At 38.4% G+C, this 17,282-nt stretch overlaps 1 protein-coding gene across 1 annotated transcript in view; it reads left to right on the top strand.

Moving 5' to 3' along the window:
- MED14 (mediator complex subunit 14) overlaps positions 1–17,282 on the top strand; it is a 34,924-nt gene that overhangs the window by 2,987 nt on the left and 14,655 nt on the right. Inside the window, exons 3-16 of the mRNA XM_071430294.1 lie at positions 3,076–3,181; positions 3,769–3,942; positions 4,365–4,494; positions 6,190–6,318; positions 6,741–6,848; positions 7,706–7,838; positions 8,367–8,517; positions 10,974–11,085; positions 11,723–11,848; positions 12,634–12,712; positions 14,281–14,440; positions 14,823–15,017; positions 15,561–15,695; positions 16,121–16,197. Coding sequence (XP_071286395.1) covers positions 3,076–3,181; positions 3,769–3,942; positions 4,365–4,494; positions 6,190–6,318; positions 6,741–6,848; positions 7,706–7,838; positions 8,367–8,517; positions 10,974–11,085; positions 11,723–11,848; positions 12,634–12,712; positions 14,281–14,440; positions 14,823–15,017; positions 15,561–15,695; positions 16,121–16,197 — 1,815 coding nt within the window. The remainder of the gene's footprint in view (positions 1–3,075; positions 3,182–3,768; positions 3,943–4,364; positions 4,495–6,189; positions 6,319–6,740; positions 6,849–7,705; positions 7,839–8,366; positions 8,518–10,973; positions 11,086–11,722; positions 11,849–12,633; positions 12,713–14,280; positions 14,441–14,822; positions 15,018–15,560; positions 15,696–16,120; positions 16,198–17,282) is intronic.

Genomic DNA, 17,282 nt, shown 5'->3' on the forward strand with positions numbered 1-17,282 from the left:
TCAAGCTGTTTCTTGGAGCTAGAGCCTGAGCACATGGCACATATACTTTGGTGAAAATGTGGTGGTGTTATCCTCTAATAAAGCTCACATAAAATATAAATTCTGTACTACAATGCTTATTTGAAAGATGCTGGGATAAGAAAAACTGATGAGAAATTATGCATCATGGTATAATATAGTGCTTTTTTTTTCAGGGTCATTTATTAGTTAATCAATTGTAGGAATAAATAACTCTTACATGAGAGTGGTTGGATTAAAAAACCATTAGTACTGTGGTGGAAAATTAATAGTGCTGAGTTGTGGGGGAAATCCAGGGGCTTTCTTCTTGGTAATGGAGACTGAGTTTTGCACAGTATTGTTATCATTCTCTGGATGACCTACTTCAGTCTTTGACCACATCACTGTGTTTGTTTGTTTTCCTCACATCTAACTAGTTTTTCACTGGTTTAGTTTGTAGCTGTTGTACCTTGGCCTTTTGCACTTCTGAAAAGTGTCTGGTTCCATCTTCCCTACAATACCCTTTAGATACTTGAAGATGTCAGTAGGATCTTGCCACAGCCTTTTCTTCTTAAGCAGGAGCAAATGCAGCTTCCCCAGCCCATCCTTGTATTCCATATGTTTTCTGTGAATGTAAATCCATCTTCTGATCTCCCCTTGATCACAGAGCAGTTCATCCTGTAGAAGGTAGTTTATTGATCAGGGGTGGTTTGCCTTTGGCAAATTTCTGATGATTGTTTCCAGGTTAATTTCATGCTTGGTGTTTATCAGAACATAGCTTAGAGATAGATTTGTCCTATGAAATTTTTTCTGAACTGAACTTAGGCCAAGTGACCTATAGGTCCCCAGATCCTCCTTTGCCCTCTTGAAGAAGGACATGGTGCTTGTCTTTTTGCTGTCATCAAGACCTTTGATCACTGTGGGTTTTGAAAATGATAGAGAGCATCTTTACAGTGGCATGGATCAGCTCCCTCAGAATCCTTGGATGCAACCCATCTACTCCAATGGATTTTTTTATGTCAAGCTTGCTTAAGTGGTCCTTAACTTGATTTAATTCTACTGTAGCTAATGCTTTACTCCCCAGACTCAGGCATTAGTCTGAAGGATCTTAAACCTGAGATCCAAATTTAGCAGTGAAGACCAAGGGTAAAAAATGCACTGAGCAACAGAGTTGTTAGAAAAATTTTTAATTTTTGTTTCTTGTTCTTCTTTCCTGAAGTTTCATCTTCATTGAATGTTTATTTTTGTGTAGCCCAACATGAGGTCATGTACCTATAATGAAATGCAATGTAGCAAATTTGAAGGCCTTTATGTTTTATTAGAGAAGTAGGTTCCCAATGCAGTTGTCATTCAGGGATGATGGAGCTGGTGCTGGAAGCAGGGTTCTGTCAAATCAAAGTAGCAAGTCTTCTCTAACTTCATTTAAGTGGTATTAATGGAACAGTTACCAGAATACTCTGTCTAGATTTGTCAATCATTTTCATTATAAAATTGTTGTGCTTTTTGGGAGCTTTTTTTTAAAATGTCTTTTCAGTCACAGAACATCAATTCGAATTTTTCCTGCTATTGTGCTGCTTTCACCATAGATGTTTGACATAACTACTGGATTTTAGCAACCTCTATGTGGAGTTCATCTGAGAGATTAGATTGCTGGCTTTCTAAAGTCTCACTGTAGTCATCTTTCAAATCTCATAAAGTTTTCCTGAATCTTTCAAAATTCTCAACATATTGTTTTCATAGTGTGGTTACTGTTAGAGCAATGTGTACGTATAGCAGCTTGTCCACCACTTGAAATCTTAATATCAGGCTGAATGCCATTCCAAAACATGTGCTCTAGAACACAGAGACATTACTGGCTTAATGCCCAAGTCATTGGATGAGGTTCACAGTATGTAATGGAAGAAACAGACCAGATGGTATTAGTTGTGCTTCTGGCCTTACATGTTCATCTGCTACAAGCAGATAATGCTTGCACAGAAGAGTTAGCCTCATTACAACCAGCCCTTTCAGCAGAATCAGGCTCTTTTTGTGTTATGAGTTTGTGTTTTACAGATTGGGATCAGAAGGAGATGCAGCTTTTGTTTTGTAGAGGCCAATATCTTATGCACTAATTAATGTTCTTTTTGTCCAAATGCTTCTGTTACTTCAGAAAACCATATCAGGAAAACAGCTTAGGTTTGGGTTTTTTTCCAAACTAAGTATAAAATCATGTTGAAATTAGTAAACTGAACACATAGAAGGAGGGGAAAACCTCTATAAAGTGTTGATGAAGTGGTATTTCAGAGTGTATGGTACTACAGATCTACACAGTAGATCTGTGTCTTGTCTGATGCATCTCCAGTGTAGATCTGTATTAAAGCATGAAAATCTGCATGTGCCCCTATTGCATTCTCTTTTACAAAAAATAGCTCTGAAGACATGCAGACATACACTCCTTCATTTTGACTGTACAAAAATGGTGGGAGGAATATTGAGAGTCAGTAAGTTCTTACCTTAATTTCTTTGCAAGGAGGGAATGGAAAGCAAAGTTAAAGGATGGGGTTTTTGTGGTCTTCCCCACCACCACCCTATTTCCATATTGTAGCCTACTGTGTAAAGATATTGTAAAAATGCTAGAATGATATTTTGTTTAGTATCTTATTTATTTATTTATCTATCTATTTATAGTGAATATAAGTGTATTGTTACTGTCAGGTCCTGTAATCCTTGGGTATGTTGCCTACTTTAAACTTAATCTTAAGCCTTGGGGAAATCCTATAAAAGCTGTAAAGATAATTTAGTTGAGCTCACTATGGAATTGTTTCTTTTACAGTCAGTAATTAATTCCTATTAATATGCTTTTTGTTTCACCAGACAGTCATGATTTGTTAGAATCCATGTATGTTGTTAGGTATTCAAAACAGAGACTTTTTCCCCCCTTTGCTCTTAATCAAACAAGCCACTGCATATTACTGATGCCTGCATTAACGCAATTAAAAGTTATCATTGCAGCTCTTTTTTTAAAATTCTCACACAGTTAAATTACAGCTTTATTATATATCTGAACATTGGCTTAATGTACCATTTATTTTTTTCCAGAAAAATAGAGATAGTGCAGTTTGCAAGTCGCACTCGTCAGCTGTTTGTTCGTTTGTTAGCCTTGGTCAAGTGGGCTAATAATGCTGGGAAGGTGGAAAAGTGTGCGGTAAGTTAGACACAGACTAGCATGAAACAGGCTCTGAGGGATATTGCTGCACCCTGACTTCTTCCTACTACAAAAATTTTAAAAAATATTCCTGTTTAGGAATTGTATAATCTTGTTATTTAACAGGTCGTGTTCCCAAAAACTCATCAGCGTCGTAAAATGAAAGGCTTGTCTGCACATAATGTCAGGAGTGATTTGGGTTAAGATAACAGGACAGGGAAGATGGTGATCTGAGTGTGTTAGTTCTTATTATCACTTTCATCCTGATCTTGGATAAATAAGAATAAAGTCCAGAATGTTGCAGAAAATCAAGCCCCTACTGATTACAAACAAGTATGGTTGCATTCCAATAGCAGTCAGCAGATAAAGAGCTATGAGCTGTACAGATCCCCCCCAGCAGCAGGAAAGGCATGTGGATTTTAAGTGTCCTTGCATGTGAATGTAAGCAGTGGCCAGAATATTCATTCTTTCTTTGTTTTGTAAATGCAGTTACTTGAATTGGAAGTGACAGATAAACTAAAGGGCCATTGATTTGTGCATTTTTTTAATTTGCTTCTTTTTTTTTTTAAACTCCTTGTCCTCTGCAGATGATATCCAGTTTCTTAGATCAGCAAGCCATCCTGTTTGTGGACACTGCTGATCGTCTGGCATCGCTGGCTCGAGATGCTTTGGTTCATGCCCGGCTGCCCAGCTTTGCCATCCCATATGCAATTGATGTTCTGACAACTGGATCCTACCCTCGGCTGCCCACCTGCATTAGGGTGAGTAACTGCCCTGGCTGGGGGGTGTGGGAATCCCCTGGATGGTATCAAATGCACAGTAATCAAACTAATTGTCTGTGTGCAGATGGAGCTGTAGCTCAATACAGGCCCAGTGCCAAGTCTCTGCAGTGTCAGTTTCTCATGCAGAACACTTCCTGTTTGAACAAGTTATGCTCTCCCAGTAAAGCATTCCCTCCATTTATTTAGTTCTGCCAAATTCAGTGATTTTATTCAGTGGTCAGTCTTGGGTAAAATGTAATCAGCTAGAAAACAAATCTGAGTGTAAGACATAAACTTCACTGGGTAATGGCCTGTAGTATTTATATTTTCAGACTTCTGGTCTGGTTGGTTTTCACAATTGCTGCAATGAATCTGTTACACGTGTTTGAGGTACATAGACTTGCTTGTGTTTATTGTAACAGGATAAAATAATCCCTCCTGACCCAATAACAAAGAGTGAGAAGCAAACTACACTTCATCAGCTAAACCAGATCCTTCGCCATCGACTCGTGACCACAGATCTCCCTCCACAGCTGGCAAATCTTACAGTAGGTAAGAACTGCAATTATTTCTTGAAGGATACATTATTGCAGGCAGATATAAAACTGCTGTTTTAGCACTAAAGCAAAGCTAAATGATAGCTTAGTTGACAGCATTAAGGATGCTTCATCTATTAATACTGGGATCCTGTCTCTCTATGACATCAAAACGTGCTTTTTCCCCCTGTTTGAAAAATGAGAGCACTGATAAAATTGCTGAAATATTGCTTATTTTCAAGAAGAAATCCTGTGCAGGTAATGCCAAAGAGTTTTAGACATTGTCTTGCTCTTTCAGTAAATGTTTTGTGAAAGTCTTTGGGCTACTTCATCTTAATTTAATTTTATAATTAGTTAAACTGTTAGGTCTTTCTGCAGAAACTCTTTGAACTTGAGTTTAAACAAGTCACTCAATGTTGCTTTTTTAAGCTGTTTTGATATTCATGTTCAGGCAGAGAATTTATTCATATTTATGCATGCCTTTTGTTCAGTGGCTCACCACAGTGCAGATCTCTTAAACTGTTTTGAGATCTGTTTTCATTTAGCCCAAACATTAAGACAACCTTTTGTACAGGAAGGATGGCTATAAACTGGACCAGATTATTGCAGATTCACAGAGAATGGACCTAGTCCATGCTTTTAACCAAGACAAGGTTAGCCATTTGTAAACCATTCCCCACAGACCTAGATCAAAGATGTTCCTGAAGAATCTTACTGCCAGTTTTCTCTAGTCCCTGTGTGAGTGCTTGCAGTATCAGTATTAGAGGTATTTTTGCTAATGGAAGTATATATGAATGATATATGAATAATATATCTGAGCTCTTAAGAGTTTTCAGTTAGCTAAACATTTCAATGACTACTATTTTCTGGTTTAGAGTGTGGTTTGTTTTAAGAGCATGTCTGGGGTGCTCTTGAAAATGATATTTCCTGAGTTAAATGGTTAAATATTTTGCAGGAATATTGCTAAATGTCTTTAATTGTAAAGGTGTATAACATAGTTTGTTAAATGATTGAGAACGTTGACCTGCATGTCAGAGTAAAGCCTTGTACTTACTTGTTTGCTCTGCCTCTCATTCTTTTTATGACCTTGCTTGCACAGTTTTAAAGTCCTTGCTCCCAATTTGTGAAACAGATACTAGTGTTCACAGGTGTGAGGATGCACATGTCAATTAGATAAATAATGTGCATAAACTTTGCTTGTTGTGTATATATAAATTCTGCAAAAGATGATCTTCCTCACATGAAAATGGATTTAAAATATTCTAATATTAAATGAATGCTTTGCAGTGAGTGTAGTGTGTTTTTGGGGCTGGATTTTAGCCTGGGCTGAGATCCATGTTCTGAATGTCATTTGAGTATTGCTGAAAGCATTCATTGTTGATAGTAGCAAAGAATAGGAATATTTCAGCCAGATGTTTTGTTTGTCAGGCTGGTAGTCAGCTCAGTGTTACTCTGTATTACAGAAGCACAAATGTTAACAAGTTATCAGATTTAACAAGTTAACCTCAGGACAGTTTGTACATCTCTCTATGCTGCTTATTGACATTGGGTCTGTTGCAGACTGTAAAATGTTCACAGTTGCACAGAAACATAAGCAACAGAGCAGAAATGATGGGGAAGTAATCCATTATGAGTGCCAGAAGCTACCACACTGTTATTTTTTAGGCATCTTAGGAGGCTGAGTGAAATAAAACATTCTTGTCTTCCTTAGCCAATGGCCGTGTGAAGTTCCGAGTTGAGGGTGAGTTTGAGGCCACCTTGACAGTGATGGGTGATGACCCTGACATCCCCTGGCGCCTTCTCAAGCTGGAAATTTTGGTTGAAGACAAGGAAACTGGTGGTAAAGAAAAAAAAATCAAACCTTTACACTTTGTTTTTAACATGATATTCATCTCTGACACTGTATAAGTCTTGTTTATGCTGGGTTTTCTGCATATCACCACTTAAGAGAATGAAGTTATATGTACTTGTCCTGTTTTGACCTTGCTTTATGGGCTTTTAATACCTTAACAAAGCAATACAGTGTAGTAAAATGACTACACTGGCTTTTAATACCTTAGCAAAGCTATACAGTGTAGTAAAATGACTGGAAATTTACATTTCCAGAGTAAACCAAGAATTTTCTTGTTTTGTTGTAATACCTGATATGGAAATTTCTCAGTACAGTTGTATCTTTTTTATTTTTATTTTATCAATTTTCTGAATTATTTTAAATCCCTACTTTCCTGATGGCTGATGTGACTTATTTTTCATTTGCTAAAGATGGTCGAGCCTTGGTTCACAGCATGCAGATCAATTTCATCCATCAGCTGGTCCAGTCCAGGCTGTTTGCTGATGAGAAGCCCCTCCAGGACATGTACAACTGCCTACGTATCCTTCTGAAAGGGGCTTCTGAATTAGGGGTCTAATGCAGCCTTGCTCTTGTTAGCTGCAAGTCAGGAAAGATGGATTCCCTGCTAAGCTTGGGGGAAATGTCTGGGCATGAAGTTATGGTGGCCTTGAAGTAAAGGATGGCCTTGGAAGCAGTAATTCTCAGGTGCATGTCAAATTTAATTCTACACACTAAATCAGCAAAGGTGAAAGTGAGGTATTCAAGGCAGCAGGTTGTGTGGTAAGTCAGTGCAGCAGCAGCAGGTAATTTTGGAGATGAAATACAGAGCTGACTTGGAAGTTCTGGGAGTTGGCCGTTCTTGCTACCAAGAACAGCAGTAAAGTGTAGTTGATGAGGGTGTGTTAACTCTATTGTATCTGTGTAAATAATGAGAGAAGATACAGGATGTGCAGTGATTTTCCACTTGGAAAGGGCAGATTGCTTGACAGTGTGAAATGGATTTCAGTGAAAGTCTGTCTGCAAAAAGAATAATGTTTTTTTAGGGTGACCATGGGAGATTGGGTTAGTGGTAACTATAGGGTGAGTGGAATTTCTGTTAGTAATCATCTTTTCAGTAAAAGATGATGACAACCAGAAATCTGTAAAACTGGGCTGTGACTGTCCTCTCTATCAATCTGTGCTAGGTTAGAATTTAGAAAACCACAAAAATAAACCCTTTTGATAAATACTTGGTGCTGTTTATATGTCTTTATCTCTGGATTAGTGCATTAGTGTGTTTTCAGACAGCATCTTTTGTGACTTAGATGACAGAAGGGTTGATGCAGTTTCCAGAAACAGGTGTGTGTAGTACACAGACTTCCTGGACATCTTGTATTTCCTTAGCTCCATGCATTAGACTCCTTCTGCCTGGCTCTTCAGCTGGAAGTCCTGCATTCACAAACACTAATGCTGATCCGAGAGCGCTGGGGTGACCTTGTGCAAGTGGAGCGGTACCATGCAGGGAAATGTCTCTCACTCTCTGTTTGGAAGTAAGTTCATTTCAAAAGGACTGTTAACAAACAATAAATGAAATAACAGGAGGGATTATATTTACCAAGCTTGAGTCATAATTTTCAGAATTGTACTTTCTTTTTGATGTGAGACTACTAAATTCTTGTAATTAAGTACCTACATGTGTTACATGATTTGCAAATTAATGTACAGAAGAGCAGTGGATGCAGTTATAAATGAGTTTGTATTTACACAGATATCTAAAAATTTATTAGATCTGTCAGGCTTCTACTGTATTTATTGCTTGACTTGCACTAGATAAAATTTTAGAAAGCAATCCGAGTACACTTCTGATGGTGTTAAATTTGCAGTCATCTAAAATTCTTCATGTAGTTACAGTTTACCAACAGTTCTGCTTTAAAATGTCATCTGAAACAAATGCCTTTTTCAGTTCAGCTGGCATAATGTTGTTTTTAACCAGAGCACACAGAATCAAGGTTTAGCTACTGAAAAACATATTTTCTGTTCTTCCAGTTGCATGGTTTAATTATTCTATTTATTTTAAGTCAACAGGTACTTGGCAGGAAAACAGGGACTGCATCTGTCCATAAGGTCACTATAAAAATTGATGAAACTGATGTCTCAAAACCCTTACAAATATCTCATGAGCCTCCACTGCCAGCCTGTGATTCCAAACTGATAGAAAGAGCCATGAAGGTAAAGGTTTGCTTTGCAGGAGGCATCTAATGTTGTGAATCAAAAACTCAAGTGCATTACACTGTCAGTCTGTTCAACTTTGATTCTATTTAAGAAGCTGTTTCTAAGATTTCTAGTAAGCAGTTACTGTAGGTTGTGTAATGTTTATGTGAGGACCCCAAATTGTTGTTACAAATTATTGGCCTTGACTTAATCTTAAAAATTGCACCTACTTCACAGTGCATTATACCACTTGTGAGATGGAATGCTGAGGCTGGGGGGAGACAACAGCAACGTATCAGTTATTATTAGGGTTTGGCTTGAAATGCCTTTTAGAGACACAGTTCCTCCCTTTCCTGTCTTGGAGCTCCTTTGAAAATCAGCTTCCCCTTATCACTGGAGTTGGCTACCTAGCAGTGCTATGCACTTTAGAAAATCTTACATTATGATTTGGAAATCTTGTGCTGAAGAGCTCATGTGGTTTGTTTGTTACAAGTGTTAGGTGAAACTTGGTTTTACATTATCACTAACCAGATTATATCGTGTGGCTTATCTGAATGTTCAAATTCCTGTATTTTGAAGGTGGGATTGTTGCAATGATTCAAAATGAGTAACTGCAGTCAACTTCCTACTTGGATCATGCTTCACTGGGGATAATTCTAGATGTAGGTTAAAGATAGTTAAGAAAAACTGCATTCTGGGTATCATAATAAATCCTCTGTAAGTCCTTCAGCAAATGTGGCTGTGATATATCAGGATGTCTGTCACTATTTCTTTCAGTGTTTGGGTTTAGGAGAGTTGGTAAACTGGAGTGGATGGTGTAGTCTTCATACTTTCAGTAGAGTTTTTCCACAGGGAGAAGCTCCCCAGCTCAGATCTTTCACCTGTCTCTTCCTCCTGATGGTATCCTCCCCCTCCTGTACATACTTTGTGTTTCAGCCTCTTGGCCCATCATGTTACCAGTGCTGACAGACAAGTCTGTATGGTGAATATCAAGAACTACCAAGGTTTCAGCTACAGATGGATGTGGGAAGCCTAGTGAAGCATGGTAGCCTTCTACTCTCCTTCTAGAGTAGGAATTCTACTGTTAGTATAGTAAATATATACTACATTTACTAATTCAGCTACTAAATATAGGGTTAATTTAGTGAAGATGCTGTATTTATGTGTAAATCTAAGAACATACTCTTTATTTTCAGCATCTGCTGAAGATCCCCTCGAGCTGACACAATCTAAGCTCCCTGAATCAAGTCTGCAGCCTGTAAATTAAGATATGAGGCCACTGTAAATTTGAGATGTATCAAAGTTAATGCTGTCCCCTTTTATGAGGACTTGCTTAGAAAAATTATCAGCTGTGGTAAATACAGTGCTGTTGTAGTGTTTGAATAATGATCTCAGCTGTAATGACGTAGATGGCACACTGGGTTTCTGTTTGTTTAAGATACTGTATAAAGCAGTGGCACAAACAAACATGTTTATCTGAGCAGGTTGTTCTGCATTAACCTGCTGAAAATTGGATGGAGCTATAAAACATGTAATCACTTAGTGGGGAAGATTTAACCCATTGCAGCTGTTGAGGTGAAATGTTGTAGTGGAAAAAACATGATTTTTAAGGCCTTGTCTTGGAAAGCTTGTCTTTAGGGGAAGGTCATTCTGGTATGCAAAAGCTTGCACCAAATACAGTATAATTCTCTTCTGCATTTATCTCCTACACCAGAATAAAATCTGAGTTTAATTCAGCTTGAACAGCTTTCAAAGCAATGTTAGGTTACCTAGAAAAAAGGTTTTGCTGTAATCTGGAGTTTTGCTTATGCAAAATATGTGAATAATGTGACTGGAATGTGAATGAATGTGATTGCAAATGCTTTAATTTAGATTGTACAAGTAAGTTACAGTGAATATAAGTGGTGGCATGAGCTTCAGCACTGGCAGTGCAACAGAATGTTGATGCATGCCCCTAGATACTTCTGTGTTCAGTAGGATTGGCCATACTCAGTGTCTGTCACTGCATTGTTACCCTGTTAAACTTGTTGGATTTCATGTTTCAGCTGCATGTTTGTGTAGAGGCAACCATATCCTAATGAAGTGTTGCTTTGGGGTGTTTTCTGTTTGGAGTCTTTTTTCTTTAGCTTAAGCTAGTTACCAATGGCTGAGAAAAAAAAAGCTAAGCTGAAAATGGACCAACCTTGATCCAGAGCAAGTAGGTCTGCACAGGGAGTGGCAACAGCATAATTTGTGAACTGTCTTTTACACCTTCTTCTGATCTCAGCTCAAAGCTCCTCCCACTGCCTGTTGCACAGACAGAATCTCATGGCAGCTTGTTGTATTTTATAGTGCTCCAAATACTCAAGTTAATAGTCAATGTGGCTCACCACAGTTCTAAGCAAATTATTTCTGAAGTGATTTTTTCATCAAGTACCTTTGTTCCAGTCTACACATCAAAGATGAGCTTACTCAAGTATTTTTCTTTTTTACAGATTGACCACCTATCAATAGAAAAACTCCTAATAGACAGTGTCCATGCAAGATCTCATCAAAAACTCCAGGAGCTGAAAGCCATTCTTAAGAGCTACAATGTTAATGACAATTGTACGTGTATTCTGATGAAGTTTTTCTAGTTCATTTCCAGTTGTGTCTAGGATGGTTTCCTTTTCTCTTGATGTTTCTTGTTCTCATTAATTTAAATTTTAAAAAATCAAGGGAAATGTGTTCAAAATTAACAAAACTTAGCTTTGAATTATTCTGCATTGGTAATTGTAAAATAGCCATGCATCTAAATGCAGTATAATAAATGAAGCTGGTAGAATATTGTAGTCTGGCTTGAAGGGTTAAAATTTGCCTACTGTAAAAGTTGTTTGTGTTCAGAATTGAAAGCAAATTTTTTAAACTAGTTTTGGATGAGACTTTCCTTAAACTGCTGTTGAAACTTTTGGGATTTAGATTGATAATTGTGAAGCAGTGAGTTAAAAGATATTTGAGAATTAATAATCTTCACATTTGGTCTGCCTTTTCTCATTGGTTTGTCACTGTTTTCACAGAGAAATTCTTATATTCAGATTCCTCTCTATGTCAACACTATAATAATGTGCAAGTAAAGTTTGTTTCTCTAAAAACATACAGGTTTTTTGATGATAATTGGCTAAGTTTTAATATAAGCTTGAATAATAATAACAATAATAATAAGCTTGAATTTTGAGTGAAATTATTAACACCATTTTTTGTTTAGCGTTCATTGAGACAGCCCTCCCAACTCTTGTAATTCCAATTTTGGAACCATGTGGTCGATCAGAGTGCCTGCATGTATTTGTTGATCTCCACTCTGGAATGTTCCAGCTGATGCTGTATGGTGTTGGTAAGTAGGCACAAAACCTTCATATCTTGCAAGAATCCTGCACTATGAGGTAATTTTGTGGGAGCAATTCTGTCAGATCTGCAAAGTTTTGTGAGCAAATGAACCCCACACTTGGGTCAAAATCTAGGTATTGGAGTTTGAGGAATAGAAAAGAGGATCTTGGTGCTTAAGTGTCACAGTTCAGTTAAGATTATTTTAAGAGGACAACAGAGTAATTATTGTTGGGGGTCAATGCAGTTCATATTCTTTATGACTCATGATTCCTGGCTTGTGCTGTTAATGGATGGGGTCATTTCACGTGGACCTGAGTGAGAATTGTATGATGTGACCTTATACACCTTGAGTTACTTTTGTTCAAGTCTTAGCTGCAGATTTCACATTGCTTAAGAAAAGAAAGGAAGTTCTTTTAGTTTATTTGGTTAATAACATCCTGCTGTGCTCTTTAAAGCATTATGGATCATCTGTTGGTGCAAGAGACAACAGTTACAAGTTGCACCAGAAGTTTAATCTCAATATGAGAAAGCAATTCTTTACAGAGAAATGAAACAACCCCCTGAGAGTTTTGGTGGAGTCTGTATCACTGGGAGATGTTCAAGATGCAGTTAGATAATCTCATCTCTGTTCCCTTTCCCACAAAAGTTTGGACCAGAAGGTCCCCTTTGAAGCCCAAACCTGGGCTGTTATGTGATTATGAGATCAGTTAGATGAGACACTTTCAGTGAAAGTTTGAAGTTTTGTTTGAAGGACTGCTGCTAAGACCATTCTCCCACCTGATGTTCTTGCAGATCAGCTGACACTCGATGACATAGAGAAGTCTGTTAATGATGATATGAAGCGAATCATTCCTTGGCTTCAGCAGCTCAAGTGAGTGACTTGTACAATTCACTTTGTGTGCATGGAATGAATCACCACATTTGTATTCTGGATGAGGACACTTGCATGGCTTTGTGTTGTACCACACATGGGGTTATACTTTCTCACTGTTGTAAGCAACCTTGAGTATTTGTCATCTCTTCTAAGCAGTGAAGGAAGGTCTGGTTTTATTTGGAATTGATTCCATAGCCCTGCTTTAATTTTCCCCCTCACATGTAGCCTCATGCATTGCTATATGCACACTTTGCTTTCAGTCTTTTCACTTTGAAATAGTAGACCACTTGCTTCCTAAGAATCTCTTTTTCTGTTCATGTTCATCTTCTATGTCCTTTATTCCACTCTGTTTCTACAGCTGAACTCTGCTTGTTTCTCAACAAGAATGATCTCACTTCTCACAGTACAGAGGAAAAACCAGGAAGTGGCCTAGGATGATTTAAATAATACCTGTTTATCTTCTTGCACTTCAGCCCTTGCTGGTTTAAGTCTCTAATCTTCCTTCCATAAAGCCCTGAGATATAAGCACAAGATACATTTGGCTCCCATAAGAGGTTGTAGCAAATAATACAAACACAGTTTGCATCTGCATGAGAACTGAGTTCCACCTGCTCTGTCGTTTTGGAAATTCCCAGTGCTCTGAGTTAATTGCAGGGTGAAATCTCTATTTGAGGAATTCTGCTTCTAAAAGAAGCTTGATGATGCATGAAGCACTGGCACCCTGGAGAAACTAATCAACCTCCCTTTGTTATAAATAATGTACTTGAGATAATGGCTTGGGTAGTGCTGCAGTTTCTGGGGAAGCTCGGCAGTCCACAGAATGTCTTTTAGGAACAGCTGTACCTGACATGTATCTGTGACAATAAATGTGCTGTGTTGTGATGGAGAGGTGCTGAGCACCCACACTTCGCACTGCTGTTGTCAGTGGAAGTTTGACTGAATACCCAAGCCATGCATTTCTGAGCCCCTTTCAAGCCTAGCTGGTTTCCCTTGCCTTGCCACCATAGGCAAAATCCGTTGGAGTAGGACAAATTTTAATTCCAAACATGAGAACAAATTTGGTGTCTTCATCTCCAAACTTATTCAGGTGAATGAGTCTGTTTATAACATAGCTCAGAGTGACATCCACCTTCAGTGACTTTCTTTTACTGTATTGCTTAGCAGCATATGGGAGCAAAGATTTTTCTTTCTATACAAAAACGTGATTGAAGATTCCAGATTGTCAGATGATTGCAATCTGCATGTTTTTTTATGTTTTCCTTCTATGTTTTATGTTTGTAATTTCATATTGTAGTATATAAAAATTTATTCAGCAAATAATTTCAGGGCTTTTCTTCTTGAACAGCTGTCTGTTAAGCTGAAGACAAGATGTAAAGATAGTGATAAGAAAATACGAAGTAATGATATTTTCTATGTGATTTTTCTTTATTAAACTTGTGATGCAGTGATAGATGTTGGCTTAGAATATGACTGACTCCTAATTTGACACTAATGCTTTAATACACTGCAGTGTATTAGAATCATGAAACCATCTCAGGGTACTAATACCTTTATTTCCATGCAAGGTTCTGGCTTGGACAGCAGCGCTGCAAACAGTCTATAAAACATCTGCCTACAGTGAGCAGTGAAACTCTTCAGCTAGCTAATTATGCCAGCCACCCAGTGGGAAACCTTTCCAAACACAAACTGTTCATCAAACTCACTCGCCTTCCCCAGTACTACATTGTAAGTAACTGAAAAGTGCTTCTGTCTTTTGCTCCCTGTCATGGATATCCCAGGCAGTCTGTTGTACTGTTAACTCTTGACATTAGCAACCAAGTGATTGATAAAATGCTTAATTCTCTCCCTCCCTTCTCCTGTGGGTTTGTTAAGCACTCAGACTCATACAGAAGAAGGCACATACAGATTTATTACTCAGCAACCTTCCCATTCTCTGTGTTTCCTGAAAGGTTTGGTCATTCTTCTCTTCTTGGATACCTTTTCTATCCACAGTATTAATAGATTGAAAAGAAAACCAATATCTGTTCTTTGAAAAGGAAAGGATAGGAACTGAATTAGGCTTACTCTTAGCTTGAGAATCTTCTCAATTTGTTTTGTTTAAATACAGGTTGTAGAAATGTTTGATGTTCCTGGCAACCCTACAGAGCTAGAGTACAAGTACCATTTTCTGTCTGTGAGCTATGCTGAAGGAGATGACAGCCCTGCCACTGCACTTTTACTACAGCAGTTCAAACCAAACATTGAAGAGTTGGTACTGGACACAAAAAGTGGCAAACAAATGAAAAGTGGTGTCAAGCGCAAGGTACGTGTTCCAAAAGCCACTGGGGTGGTTACAGAGCATGAAAGCTCAACACACGTTCTGAGCATCAATTCCAGCTTTAGTAGCCATGTTTCCAGTGTTTGTATGACTGACATCTTCCTTTGGACTGTTTCCCTAGGGAGATGCTGGGAAAGTGTTTTGTAACAGTTGTCCTTCAGTTCATGCCAGGCCTGCTCCGCTGCTCTCAGAGCCAAGGCAGAGCTCTGTGCAGAGGAGTGTGTATATTGTACATGTGGAGTGCTGCTCTCTGGGTGATACACTTTGGGCCATGTGTGGATTTTGAAGGACTTGCAGGGGCTGATAAGAGTTATTTCTTGGGGCCAGGCTGACATGGCTTCGTGATCTACAAGTACTGTTTTAAGGACAGGCTTTAACTGAATTGTTTCAGTTCTGAAGTGGATCCTTCCAAGAGTTTGTGCTTAGGGTGTGATTCATTTAACACTTAGATGAATGAGGTTATTCTCTGACATATCTTCAGTGTTTACTCCAAATATGCAATTACATTGGTCTTTATTTTAATTCTAGTTATCTGGAGATCCATGTTCCATAGAACCCAAGAAACCAAAACGGTCGGGAGAAATGTGTGCCTTCAATAAAGTGCTAGCTCATATTGTAGCCATGTGTGATACAAATATGCCCTTTATAGGGCTTCGGATAGAGGTAGGTATTAAAAAATATTTTTTTCCCTTCTTCCCCTCCCCTGCTCCTGATTCTGGTGTCTAGATGTGACTATTGTGGTCATGTGCTCACTCTGGAGTTCCCCTGCCAGCTGAGCCCGGGTGACTCAGTCTTCTGCACTGTGTTGCTCTAGTCTGACTTGTTAGAGCTGCTTCTCTTGGTACAAAGCACTGCAAAAAGCTTGAAAAGTTGAGGGAAAAGGGAACATGAGGATGAAAGATGCACTTGTGGGAAGGGTTGGGAAACAACTTTACACCAGATTTGCACAGACTGTTTTTTGGCTTTCCAGTGCTTGAGGATGTGAAACATCTGTCACCCTCAGGGGGAAATAAAAAAGTCCTTGAAAATGTTGCAAGTTCTTTGCTTGCCTTTTTACTTGGAATAACATTTTTCTTGTTCACTCCTAGTTATCCAATATGGACATTCCTCACCAGGGAGTACAAGTAGAAGGAGATGGCTTCAGCCATGCAATACGTTTATTAAAGTAAGAGGATATTCTCTGTGTTTCATTTATTACTGTTCATACACTTGAGAGGGAAAAAAAGGCTTGTTTGGAGATAACAATAAGAATATCAGGACAGGGACAGGATTTTTGCTTTTTTTTTGTTTTGAGGTTTTTTTTTCCTTTTATTTTTTTTGGAGGGTTGTTAATACTGTCTTCTACTTGCATGTGAAGCAGTGCTAGAGAAAGGGGAAAATTAAGATTAGACTAAGAGCCCACTACAATTTTTTCACTTCATTAGCCTAAACTGAGGGGCTCTGAAAACAGTTTGACAGTCCTCCATCCTTAAATCCAGGCAGTGCTAAGGAAGAAGTGGTGATGATTCACGATTCATGCAATTTTAGATCAGATCAGAGGCCTACATACTCCATATGGTATTTGACAATTATGTGAAACTGCAGAGGAAAATGCCAGGAATCCCAGAAAAGACAATTGCATGGTGAAGAGGTTGTAGAGGAAATATCTGAGAATCATGCAGTAATTTAATAGGATATTTAGGCCCAAGTGCAGGACTTTGCATTTGTTTTCATGGAACTTCATAAGATTCCTGTTAACTTGTTCCTCCAGCCATCTGTGATCTCTCTGAAGGGCAGCCCTGACCTCCAGCATGTTAAGTGCTCCCTTCAGTTTGTCATCATCTGCAAATTTACTATTCTTCTGTATCATATAGGCTACTGAAATAGTTATATTGAAATTCTTAATAGCAGGCCAATAGTATCTGCCTCTGTGTTAACCCTGAGGAATCCAGCCACAAGCAGCCACTAACTGGATCTGCAACAAATAAAATTTAAAGCAGAAAACCACAAACCCCAAAGACACCTCCTAGAGTGAAACCTTTGTAACTCCTTTTCTGCTGCAAAAATGTACAGTGACATAAAGGCAGCAGTGTCCAAATGCATCAGGCCCTACCTTTTTAACTTTGCATATGAGCAGAGAACTTGTGAGCTGAAGTTAAGGGTAGAACATGAGATTTCTGGCTAGATCCTCAAGGAATTTGAAAAAGAGTTTGGCATGTTTTTACTTAAGCTTTATTTAGTCTGTCCCCTGAGCTCAGTTCACACATTGGG

Source organism: Agelaius tricolor, unplaced genomic scaffold (assembly GCF_023055355.1).
Source record: "Agelaius tricolor isolate 1412-34295 unplaced genomic scaffold, bAgeTri1.0.p SCAF_7, whole genome shotgun sequence".
Taxonomy (NCBI): Eukaryota; Metazoa; Chordata; class Aves; order Passeriformes; family Icteridae; genus Agelaius; species Agelaius tricolor.